The 12,119-nt window shown below is 34.3% G+C and overlaps 2 protein-coding genes, 1 long non-coding RNA gene and 1 other non-coding gene across 6 annotated transcripts; 1 reads left to right on the top strand and 3 right to left on the bottom strand.

Moving 5' to 3' along the window:
• Window positions 1-103: 103 nt before the first annotated feature.
• On the bottom strand, window positions 104-2,842 carry LOC123218775. 2 transcript variants are annotated; one of them, XR_006502738.1, is made up of 4 exons: window positions 1,551-2,841; window positions 1,030-1,206; window positions 719-914; window positions 104-487 (listed from the first exon to the last, which is right to left on the bottom strand). It is a non-coding gene; the product is annotated as an uncharacterized LOC123218775 (long non-coding RNA). The 2 variants fall into 2 exon arrangements; XR_006502736.1 differs by having other exon boundaries at window positions 1,030-2,842.
• LOC123219857 lies at window positions 1,867-2,076 on the bottom strand. The gene has a single exon (XR_006502935.1). It is a non-coding gene; the product is annotated as a small nucleolar RNA U3 (small nucleolar RNA).
• A 1,600-nt stretch (window positions 2,843-4,442) lies between the features above and the next one.
• On the bottom strand, window positions 4,443-5,562 carry LOC123218774 (CTD small phosphatase-like protein). Its single transcript, XM_044640397.1, has one exon. The coding sequence runs from the start codon at window positions 5,502-5,504 to the stop codon at window positions 4,638-4,640; it is 867 nt and encodes a 288-aa protein (XP_044496332.1). The 5' UTR covers window positions 5,505-5,562; the 3' UTR covers window positions 4,443-4,637.
• Window positions 5,563-8,991: 3,429 nt separating this feature from the next.
• On the top strand, window positions 8,992-10,798 carry LOC123219088 (aquaporin NIP1-2-like). 2 transcript variants are annotated; one of them, XM_044640821.1, is made up of 6 exons: window positions 8,993-9,109; window positions 9,219-9,368; window positions 9,468-9,692; window positions 9,893-10,090; window positions 10,363-10,424; window positions 10,534-10,798. In XM_044640821.1, exons 2-6 carry the CDS (start codon window positions 9,231-9,233, stop codon window positions 10,769-10,771), a joined length of 861 nt encoding a protein of 286 aa, XP_044496756.1. In that variant the 5' UTR covers window positions 8,993-9,109; window positions 9,219-9,230; the 3' UTR covers window positions 10,772-10,798. The 2 variants fall into 2 exon arrangements, with proteins under 2 accessions (XP_044496757.1, XP_044496756.1); XM_044640822.1 differs by having other exon boundaries at window positions 8,992-9,368.
• The last annotated feature ends 1,321 nt before the right edge of the window (window positions 10,799-12,119 follow it).

Raw genomic sequence — 12,119 nt, 5'->3', positions numbered from 1 at the left:
TAATTGATAGAAATTGGATCAGGAAGGAAAGCGAATTATTATTAATGCCCATGTTGTTGGATTATTATTATGGTGTCTGCTTGCGAGATAGAAGGGATGCATATGGTCACAATGATGCTTAAATTAGTGATTGCTTTCTAGGTCTAAGTTGTGATTTACAGAAAAATCATGATATATATTTACCCTTTTGATACTGTACATCGTGGCTAAAGAACTGTCCTGCTCCAAGCACTGCTTTTTCTTTTCTCTTTGTACGTTGTATCCCTTTACAAGCAAATAATCTCAGCGTAACTTCAAATAGATCATCTCTGAAACTTCTGGTATAGATCGTTGAGAGCACGACAGAGGATAGTTACAGTCAGAGGCATGGGCGTTAAGCCCAGAAGTATATCTGATGCAGTTATGGATTGGCTGCCGTAGCAACAGGAATTCTCTCTTGTGTGAGTGGTGAAAAAGCTTCCTTCCAATTAACATCCAACGAATGCACCTGCATATTTAAGTATAAAAATATTTTATAAAAGAAAAGGGAAAAAAAATTGAATCAATCTTGTTCTTGTTCTTATTCGCACCAGAATCATTAACTTCCATTAGCCGATGTGAATAGTGCACATAAAAGAAAATGACTTGAAAAAATAAAGAGACTAAAAAACATGAACCCGGAAAATTGAAGATTTACAGAAATTTATGGTACTTCTAAAAGCCCCATTAAAATTTGTACCTTTACTGCAGCTTATGTATAACATGCAGCGTAGCCACCATATCCAGCCCGTAGATGGGCTTCAACTGCTTGTCCCACGGTGCCAACTGCTGCATTCAAGCCAACTCCAAGGGAGAAATGCACATTGACTAGTAAATGTTTTCACAGCCTCATTTGTTTGCAAAACGATTATGAAGTCTGTCAATTCTCCTCCAGCCTGTAAGCAAATAACGCCATGATGATGAAAAGATGAAACAAGAACAAAAAGGTGACTGAGATCAGAAATTAAGGCCTCTTTAAAGTTCCAATTTGCCAAAGAAGAGCTACTTCACCTGAGCTCCCCATCCAACTCCGAATAAAGAAATGGCGGATGGTGGAGACCACAAGCCGTCTTCTCTACGAGCAAAATAACAAGACCTGTTCCAATATTGTAGGTAACTATCATCCCTACTTTTGCAATAGAAAGTATTGCAAGACCCTTTGCTCTTCGTCAAATGACATCCCAACCTCTGAGGAAATATTAAGTTAAGATACTGAGAAATATGCAGTTTTTAAGAACATTACAGAATTCTTTGATCAAGCTAAAAAAACTTAAAGCAAAGAGTTCATCTCTCCAAATTAGATGCAAGCTCCTCCACTGGACATAATTTTTCCAGGTTTTTGGGCAACGAAAGAAGAAATCTGAGGTGGACTAACATGTTCACTCAGTTAACATACTCCCTGATAGATCCATAGTATTTTTTAAAACTTAGAAATGATTCCCACAATTCATTGGCTTATGCATATAAACAGCTTTTACAGAAGGAGATATGCATCAAGCAATAATGGAACATCCTTGGAACTTGAATCCTACCTTACTACAACCTCGAATTGTGTTTGTTGTCTTGTAAATCTCATATTTCATGGACTGTTCCCATGGAAAATTGACCAAGGATCTCAATGTACTGAGATCTGTCAGGTCATGGGTTGGCAGCTGAGCAGCATTATTTGCTCGGTTCATCAAGTATGGTTGGACGGACTCAAGTCGCACACAGCACAGACACGTTGGGGATCTGAAACTGGAAACCTTGTGGGCAATAAACTCCGTCCTTTAGAACAGTCACCACAAAATAATCCTCCACAAAACCGGCAGTGGTTGGTGGCTCTACTTCATTTAAAAAGCATATGAGAGTCTGTCAGACAACCGTATAATCATCTCAACCTTGAATGGCTGAGAACGATCCTCTACTGCACCAGTGAATAGTGGTTTCACAGGGCTGTTAATCACGCTCTGATCATACGGTCAGTGTTCATCCACCAGACTTGATATCCTGTCTCTTTAGAACACAAGGACACAGAGGTACAAGCCTATAGAACAGATCCTGTTCAAGTAAGGTCGTGCCTTGACAGTCTTTCATTGAGCTATAAATACACCTGAGCTCAGGGCGTATGCTAGCGATGTGGGATACATTTATTTCTGATTTGAATTTAAGCTAGTAAGATCGAAGTGTCTTTGTCTTCCCCATGGCGACAACGGTGTGTAGAAGAACATCTGTCTTGATGCTAATCCTCTTAATCTTCCTATCAACCCTCTTTCAATTTTCATCGGCGCAACATCTCGAACCCACATCAATCTCTTTTTCTTCGTCTTCCAATCGAAATCTGTTGGCAGTTAAAAGGGAACGCGGCCAGATTCCTAGCTGCAATGAAATGTTGTCAAGATCTCAGTGCTCTCAGAACCCTAAGTGCCGATGGTGCCGTAGTGAAGCTCTCGATAACAGTTGCTTTTCCAAAACTGAAGCTTGGAGGTTGCCCCACCAGGTCTTTACTTGTGATTCATGACCTTTCATTTCCATCGGCAGTTTGTCGATTGCGTGAGCTTGGTTTTTTGCTTTGTATTGTATCAATCCACTCTACTTTATGGTTTTTGAATTGGGATAGACTGTTGGTGATTTGTGATTGCTGATTCAATTTATGGAGTTGGTTCTGGATTGGAAAATATTAGAAATAAGTTATCGCACAGAAATCATTCTCAATTGGCGCATTATTGGATTTTTCCATGTTCTTTTAATATATACATTGGATTGAGTTAAAATTATTGTTCTTGGAGGACAATTTTCTGATTCTTGAAGGAAAACAATGAAGGGATTTTTCTTGGATCAATTTAGTTTGACACTATGTGTTCATGTCCTCCCTTTGGAATGTGCTTTTGCTTCTCAAATTCTGGCTTTTCTTATGTTTGGTTGGTATGTTTTATTGAAACTGTATAGTTTTAGATGTTGAGAAAGTTTCTAGTTGGACAGGTACATCTCTTCATTTTATGTTGAGCACAAAAGACATTTTTATTATATGTTGATGACTAAGAAATTGCAGAAGCATAAAATGAGATGTCATGCTTTTACGATAGAATTTTTCTAATCAATATTTTCTGTTGGCTATCAAAGTAAACCCTCTTAGGATTTACATAGAAGCATCTAGTCCATTATAGTTATATATAGATTCTCTCTTTATGCTATTACATGGAATATTTTGTCTATATTTATGGAGTATGTTCGATGGCTTTACACCAAATCAGGAAACTTTTTTTTTTTTTCTCTTTTTAACTTTTTATGTTGTTTAGTGTTTACTTGTTTAGAGGTCAGATCTTAATTGAATGGCTGATGTTATGGTTCATAATTAAGGTTTTGTACTTAAACTATTGCTGCAATTCTATGTTGGTGTTTTTTTCTCGGGGTTATTTATGAGTACCTGTTTGTGAAGTTGATAGAATATAGGAGGAAGCATGGTTATGTTGCTTGAATTGAAACTACTGGATAGAATACTATCTACGGAAGTGTGCTCGAGAGAAGAGGCTTATATTTAGCTTGAAGAAACAGTGTCTCATACCTGATCACATGTTGTGGTTAACAACTTTCTTGGGAGAAACTAGATGTGGGTAATATTGATTGCCTTGTACTTGAAAGTGTGAAGGAATGTTTCTAACCAGAAAAAAGCAGTCAGTGGCATTATACTGGTTTATTATCATTCTGATTAAAATTTTCTATAAAGCAGAAAACTGTCAAGACTCTGCCTACCAAATATTCTTGTGATCATGCCATTGCTGTGGTATACCTTATTACTAATCTCGTTTAAAATTTTCTATCTGGCAGAAAACTTTGAGACAGTCCTGCCAATTCAAGTTACCAAGTGTGTAGTAGGAAAATTCCTGTGGTTATTGACTGAAATGTCGGCCCCCAAGCGAATCAGCCCCTGTCCTTTGAAATGTTAATGGCCCACAGAAGAGATTATTAAGCTCTTTTAGGATACCGGGTTGAGTAAAACATATTAGCACCAGGTGAAATGATCGTATTAGGACACATGGTATCCGAGCAAGGAATCAATGCAACTGAGAGCATATACTCAAGTCACATTTTAAAATAAGAAAATCTGTTGTAAGTTGTTGGTGCATTGTAAAAGACTGAGTTGCAGCAGGAGAAGAAAATATTACCCTCATAAAACAGAAAATGTTGTATTTTACAAGGTAACTTTAAAACAAATGTCTAACAATCAAAGTTGCTTGATGACCATGCAAGAAAAATTATGGTGCACCATTTCTTCTGCAAAATCAACTCATTTCTGTTGGGAAAATTTCAAAAACTCAGCTTTGATTTGCTAAATACCACAATCATATATTCCTTTTTAAGTTATTACTGGAAACAATGAAAAAGGGAATCTTCTCTCCACTACTCCACATGTGTAATCTGATTTTTCATAATCCCCCTGAACATGTGTAAATCTAGAGTTTCCTTTTTACTCTCATTAAATCTGGAAATTCAGATCAGATTCCAAAAAAGAAAAGATAAACAAACACGATCAACTTGCCAAAGTACAATGGTTACATCCTGCAAAGAAACTTTGCATCTGAATTCAATCCCTAAAACCTAAACTTGAACAATTCATTGCATTCTTTAAATTCAGCAATTCATTGTTCAATACAATTCTCCTCAACAATAAAAGGACCAAATGCCTTCACAGCATCCCTCATATCAACACAACAATCACAACACTCAAAAAATTTGGCCAACTTACACAACTCCTTATCATTGGCGTCGCCGGTAAAGGGTTTCACCGGAATTGCATTTTGCGGCTGAAAAATGTAGGCATTTGGATTATCGTCAACGATCACCACCTTCTTCAAGTCTCTTCCCATCTCAGACAAGTCCTTTACAAACTTCCCATCATGTTGTTTGCAAGAATCACGGTAAAGCCGATGTGAAATCGCCCCCTTCTCATCAAGCCTATCAAGAACCAACGACGCATACTCCCTTAACCCCGCCGTGAAAATCACCAACTCATACTTCTTACTTATTGATTCCAAGAAAGCATCAACACCAGGCCGTTTTGCAACATAGAAATTCATCAATTCTCCATCAATTCTCGGCCTAACAATGAAGTCAAAGCTTTTCGGAGGAGGGTCAGGTTTTGAATGGATTAACGTCTCGTCAAGATCAAGAAAAATGGTCTTTTTCTCAGGAGACATGAGAGGAGGAAGAACGTTTTCTTTACCGAAGACAAGAACTTTAGGAACAAGAACTTGATCTTCAGATTCAGGGTGATCTTTTTGTTCTTTTTTCAATATCTTGTAGCCTTTGCTTTTGCGAGTTGGGGTGGACATACACACCAATTTGGAGAAAATCTTGGCCAGACGGCGCTTGCATGAGTACAAAGATTTGTTAATGGAGGAGATGAAGTTGGCGGTGGCAACGGATTTGGAGGGGGACTTCCTACGGTGGCGATAGCGGTTCTTGGAGACTTTAGGTGGGGTTTTTTTGGTAAACTTGGCCACCATTTTTGCAGAATCTTTTTTCCCTTAGAAAATGAGGGAGAGATTTGGGGAATGGAACTTGGGATCTGCATCTGGAGAGCGTTGGGGGGTTTAAATTGTGGTTCGGTATGTAACGGTCGAAAAGACAGGTTCGGAACCGAAGCTATATTTTTGTTCAAGTAAAGGTGGCTAGTTTTAAAAAAAAGTTATGGGAAATTATTTAATTTAACTAAATTTTGGGGCTAAAAAGTAAATAACTCTGTATTGATGTGCTGTGACTATAATACCCATGGTGAGATAAAAAAAAAGGGATAAAAAAAAAGAAGTCAATTTTGAGAATGAAAATTATATATATAATAGAGAATAATAATTCTATACATAAAACATATAAAAAAAGAATATATATTTAGTTTTGAAAATTTAATTAAATATTTAAATAATATTTTCCCATATAATTGAATGAATATAAAAAAGAAAAATTAGAAATTGAGAGGGGGCAATTGCCTTCCTTGCCTTGTCCCTCACTGGCTCCGTAATTGTTTGAAATGAAAGATAAAGAGATCAAAGTAAGATGATTTTTAAAAAAAAAAAAGAAAGTTATATGGGTAAAAATTTATATTTAAAAAAAAAAAAGGATCTTAAACAAAATTGAAATGGGCCATGGGCTTCACACATTTTAGGCCCAAGAAAAAGCCCAACTGAATTTCCAACTTGCTTCTAAAATGAAGAATAGAGATGGCTTTTTAGCTCATCCCTCTCCGAACGTAAAGAGGATTTCTCAACAGGAATGAGGATGGAACTGACATAGGAATTGCTTAAATCAGTAAAATCAATTAATGTTAGTGTTTAACTTAAGTAATCTCATAATAAGCAAATTAGGTCACTAATAACCAAATAATTAAAAAGGCAAAGATATATGCAGTGCATGAGCCATGAGCAAATTCTACATAAAGAGAATTGCCACAGCAGTCTTTTATACTGAATCTCCATTGAATTTGAAAATGGGAGAGCCTTTGAGGCGACTCTCACCAAACCAATCAGCTAATAACAGAGAATTTCAAGTGTGAAAGCACAGTCCGGAACAGCGGCAAAGAAAGAATGACCCATCTGGGTTTGAAAAAGTTCAAGTGTTGCACGCAGTCCAATCCAAAAAGAAAACATGGAAGTAGAAAACGGCTTCATGTCTCCTACAACATTAATGGGAATGGTAGAAAAATGAGTAAGAGTAGCGTAACATATGTAAATAATATATGTAATTTTATGCACAAACAATGATATATTATGATATGACTGTATGAGGCTGGCATGCACTATGCATCTTGAAAACTTGAAACAATATTTTCACACTAGTATTTGGCTAAAGAGTGCACCATAATCAATTGTATATGTTAATGACTTGATAAAACGATGAAATTGACAAAGTATTAGCAAAACGATGAAATTGATGATATAAATGTTAGTATGCATTAATTAATATTGTATCTCGACAATTTAGAGCAATTACACGAACAATGTTATGTGCACCCACGTCTATTATTAATTCAAAATTAGTAATTTTATTTATTCAACGCCTAACGGAACTTCGATTGTTGAATATTGATTGTGCAATTTTAGATCCAATTGAATGCAAAATGTTGGTGGAACTAATTGATTTGGTTTACCTATAATATTAATTAGTAATCAATTGGGTTGGCTGATTGGTTGCTTGCTTAGTATGCAGGAAAAGAGAAGTTAGAAATTGTGTAGTCATAACACAATAGGGGTTAAAGAATTAAGAAAAAAAAATTTAGATTATACTGTATAATAAAATTATGTATACAAATAATAATGTGTCAGTTTATAATTTAGTGTTATTTTATTTTTATTTTTTAATTATCCAATCACATGATAATATATTATTATTTGTATACAAAGTTATATATAAAAATTGTATACTTAATATTACTTGAATTTGTATGATCATATTTGGTGGGAAATATAGGCATATTGATGTCTTATAGGTTGAGTGAAGCAATATTTCTCATTGACTTAGGCCTTAGATTTCATTTATTTTTGGATGGGTGCCATCCCCTTGTTGAGTTTTGACTAGCCCTTCATTTATGTTTTAGTTTTGAATCCTTAATCTTGAATTAGGGCTGCCTAATTATATTAACATTGATTTAATATGATAGTTGATTACCTGCTGATCAAGGAAAGCTAAATTAATATTGTTTTATGGTATTCCCTTCCCACAAATTATCTTCTTGAAAAACATATTTACAAATGGCCTCCATACTTTGATTAGTCCAATAATATCTCTTAATTAGAGAATGTGTTCGACAATTGACATAATTACCATGTCATACCTATAATAAAAAACAATAACTTTTTATTTTTAATATAATCATTTAGAAATTAATATTCAAATTTGAATTTCGAATTTATAATTTATTACTATATATCATCTGTTTTGAATCTATAAATAATTTTTAAAGAAAAAGGGGAACATGAGATAAACACAAATAGTCATTAGATATTCTATCCAAGCTTATGATCCATCCGACATTAACACTAAATTAAGCGATGAAGCCTTTAAACTTAATAATCCCATTGAATGCCTCCCTCTTTTGTCAAATCCTCTTTAGAACCCTCATTTGTAGTCTTTATATTCACTCTGATGGAACATTCTCTTAAAGTTATTAATATCGTATGTTCATGAACAATGTGCGAAACCATGTTGAAAAACCACCTTAAATCTAAGTTTTTTATTGCATTTATATAACAATGTCATAGTAGATATTAAAATCTATTATCAGATTCTTAATATTGCTATCGTAGTCTATTCTACGTAAGATTATGAACTATATATATCAATTTATGATGAGAAATTTTATCAACAACTACTTAAAAACAAGGTGAAGTAGTATCCTAAAATTAATATAAATTGCAAATTGGCAAGATCTTTTTTTTTTTAAAAGAAAAATCTTGCATTTTGGTAGTTTTATAAATTTCAAAAATTTCAAAATTTCAAAATTTCATCGACAATTATTGAGGTGAATATTGAAATTTTAAAAATTTCAAAAACATTCTTGATTTTTTTCTGAATTTCAAAGCTCTCATAAAAAATCTTTTTAACATCTCTAATATTTTTTAAAATTGCGGTTTGCCCTCTAAACTTTTGATAAGGGAAAATAGAAGAGCAAATGGAAAAAGAAAAATAAAAACTTAAAAAAAAAAAAAGAAAAAAAACAATTTTATGTAAAAAAGCTTTCTCGCCTTTTCACTTAACAAAATTCATTAATTGAAATAAATAAAATGTGAGAATTTGAATTTTTTAAATTTAATGGTGGAAAAATAATTTCAGCAAACCTTGGGTGGGAAATTGTCATTTGGCCAACTTGGAGAGAGTGAGCTTGATTTATGGTTGCCATATTGCTGCATTGTAGGTTTTGGAATGGACAAATATAATTGAGAAAGTATATGGTTTATGACAAATTTGCATCCGCTATATCTGTGAAAAAGTCCAAGTCCGTTCTCACCATGCCATTTCTCTCTTTCTTTTTCCCTTGTTTAAGGGGCCTTTCTTCGGTTGTCCACAAATTGAACATCATTTGCCTTGCCTCGGCAGTTTAATATTTTGAGCTTTGCACGTAAACAGCCAACAACTGAGCTTGTGATTCTTTAAAAATCCATCTTTGTGTCCATTTTGCTCTTAAATCCTTTTGTTTTGTATTCATATCGCTTTTCTTGTATATACAGATCATTATCAATATGGACAAGGCTGTTGAGAGCCATGGATTCGATGAAGTTGCTGTTAACATTAAAGATGGTGAAGATCCCCCTTGCCCTTCTGCCTGCGAAACTAAACAAGACTCCGGCTTGCAACTTTCTGCCTCTTTCATGCAGAAGGTGACTAAAGACTCTTGCCCTTCTCAGTTTTATTGGAAAGTTTCTTTGTTTTTGGATGGGGTGATGGTGATCGATTTGTTGCTTGTCATGTTTATGCAGATAATAGCTGAACTTTTGGGCACATACTTCTTGATTTTTGCTGGTTGTGCGGCTGTGGTGGTGAATTCGGACAATGAAAAGATTGTGACACTGCCTGGGATATCAATAGTGTGGGGACTGGCGGTGATGGTGCTGGTTTACTCTGTTGGCCATGTCTCTGGTGCCCAATTCAATCCTGCTGTCACCATTGCTTTTGCAACCTGCAAGAGGTTTCCATTGAAACAGGTGAGTGAAAACTTGGTCAATACTCTAAGCCTTAAGGCAATTTTTTCATCAATTTGGTAAACCACACCACCAAGCTAACTTTGAAATGCCTTTAGGATAATGTTAATTAATCAGTCATTTGTCTATATTTCTGTTACTTTGCCTGCAGTCACTGTTGACATCAAAATGTTTATCAAGTTTATGTTGCTTCAATGTTCCAGGTACCAGCTTATATAGCAGCCCAAGTTCTTGGATCGACACTGGCGGCTGGAACCCTTCGATTGCTTTTCCATGGCAAGCATGATCACTTTGCGGGAACAGCACCGTCTGGGTCTGATTTGCAGTCTTTTGTGGTTGAATTCATAATCACTTTTTACCTCTTGTTTATTGTATCCGGAGTTGCTACTGATAACAGAGCGGTCAGTTCATCTTCCTTCTCCCCAAATCATTTCTTCTAATTTTATGATTAGATATGCAGAATCATCCAATAGGGTAGCTAATTTACTTGCTTAACAAGATGGGATTTCTGATATGTCTAGGTTTTTTAATATTAATCAGTCAATACAGACCAAAATGTGTGACTCTTAATGTTAAAACAATGACACAGACAATAACTTAATCTTTAAATTTATCTGTATTGACAATGATATGTTGAAACATTACAAGATTGATAATCCTGTTGCTTGTGCAGACTGGAGAGCTTGCAGGGCTCACCGTTGGTGCCACAGTGCTGCTTAATGTGATGTTTGCAGGGTATATTAACTTAATTAATCATTCCAAACTAATTAAGCTCATCATAGTCAACACATATTGGAGCTTAGCACAGGCGATCTTGTAAAATATTAGTTTCTGGTTTGTGCAGGCCAATATCAGGAGCGTCGATGAACCCTGCAAGAAGCTTGGGACCTGCCATTGTGTCAAACCAGTACAAGGGTATATGGATTTACTTGATTGCACCAGTCCTCGGTGCCATAGCCGGGGCTTGGATGTACAATACGGTGAGACACACGAACAAGCCCTTGCATGAGATTACAAAGAATGGTTCATTTCTAAAGAGTGTAGATGCGCTTAAAAGTTCAATGAAGGAATCTAACTTATAGAATGAATATGTTGACTTAATCAATCAATTTAATGCTCATTGTTCATGTACACAATATTATTTTTAATTAAATATTTAGACAATATATTATTATATGATTAAATGAACATGAAAAAAAAAATTAGAAATTAAGAGGGGGCAATTGCCTCCCTTATCTATCTCTAGCTCCGTATTTCTTTGAAATCAAAGATAAACAGATCAAAGTAAGATGATTTTTCCTTTAAAACAAAGTTATGTTATCGGGGGGTTAAAAAAGGGAACAAAGGGGATCTTCAACAAAATTGAAATGGGCCATGGGCTTCACATTTATTAAGTGTCAAAAACTTGGGCCGTGTGAGTCAAAAACTGATATTGCAGGCCCAAGATGAAGCTCAACTGATTTTCCAGCTTGCTTCTGAAATGAAGAATGAAGATGACATTTGTGTCCAAATTTTCCATTTCATTTACTTAACAACATTGTACTAAATATCACAGTTATCCTCAATGTTGCTACAGTAACTGGTATAAATCTTTAAATTATACACATGTATAGTAATTGATAACGAGAAATCTGATAAACAAATACTTGAAAATTAATATAAATTGTTTATTGGCAAGGTTTTTTTTTTTTTTTTTTAATTTTTTGAAAAAAAATCTTATTACAAGGACTAATGCCTCCAAATGACTTTTTTGTTTATACACATATTTTTGTTTTTAGTCTTTGTAAGACAAAATAAGGTAACAACAGATGAGTCATTACCAAACGATGTCATATATATATATATATACTTAATATATTTTTGTGTTTTATTGATGTGAGATTTGTGAGTATATATAGTCTTAATATTTATTTCATGTTTTACCGATTTGAGTTTTTTTTTTTTTGTGGTGCCACATTCACCACTTTATACGATTCATCGTTTTATCCTATCATCACTAAAAAAAAAATGTAACATAAATTTGATATTATTTATAAAATTCTGATACAGTAGTCTGAACTCATAATTTATTGTAGTTTTGTTTTTGAACTTTATAACTCAAAAAACATCTTAACAGCTCATGAGCTTACAGATAATTTAAACATTCATATCTTATTAACAAAATATGAGTGATTTATACACAAACTTAAGATATCTCCTTTGTTTTACCAATGTAAAATTTATCTCTTACTGTTGTAGATAAGTTAACTTAAAAAGAGTAAGCTTGATTGATAGTTTGCTAAATTGATGCTTTGTAGATTTTGGAATGAACAAATATAATTGAGCAAGTATATAGTTTATGACAAATTTATAACCGCTATATATGCAAAAGTCCAGGTCGAATCCCACGTTGCCATTTGTGTCTTTATTTTTACCTTATTTGAAGGTTCT

The sequence above is a fragment of the Mangifera indica genome, chromosome 6 (genome assembly GCF_011075055.1).
Source record: "Mangifera indica cultivar Alphonso chromosome 6, CATAS_Mindica_2.1, whole genome shotgun sequence".
Taxonomy (NCBI): domain Eukaryota; kingdom Viridiplantae; phylum Streptophyta; class Magnoliopsida; order Sapindales; family Anacardiaceae; genus Mangifera; species Mangifera indica.
Note: the sequence above shows the minus strand (reverse complement) of the source record. Positions and strands in the feature narration are given on the sequence as shown.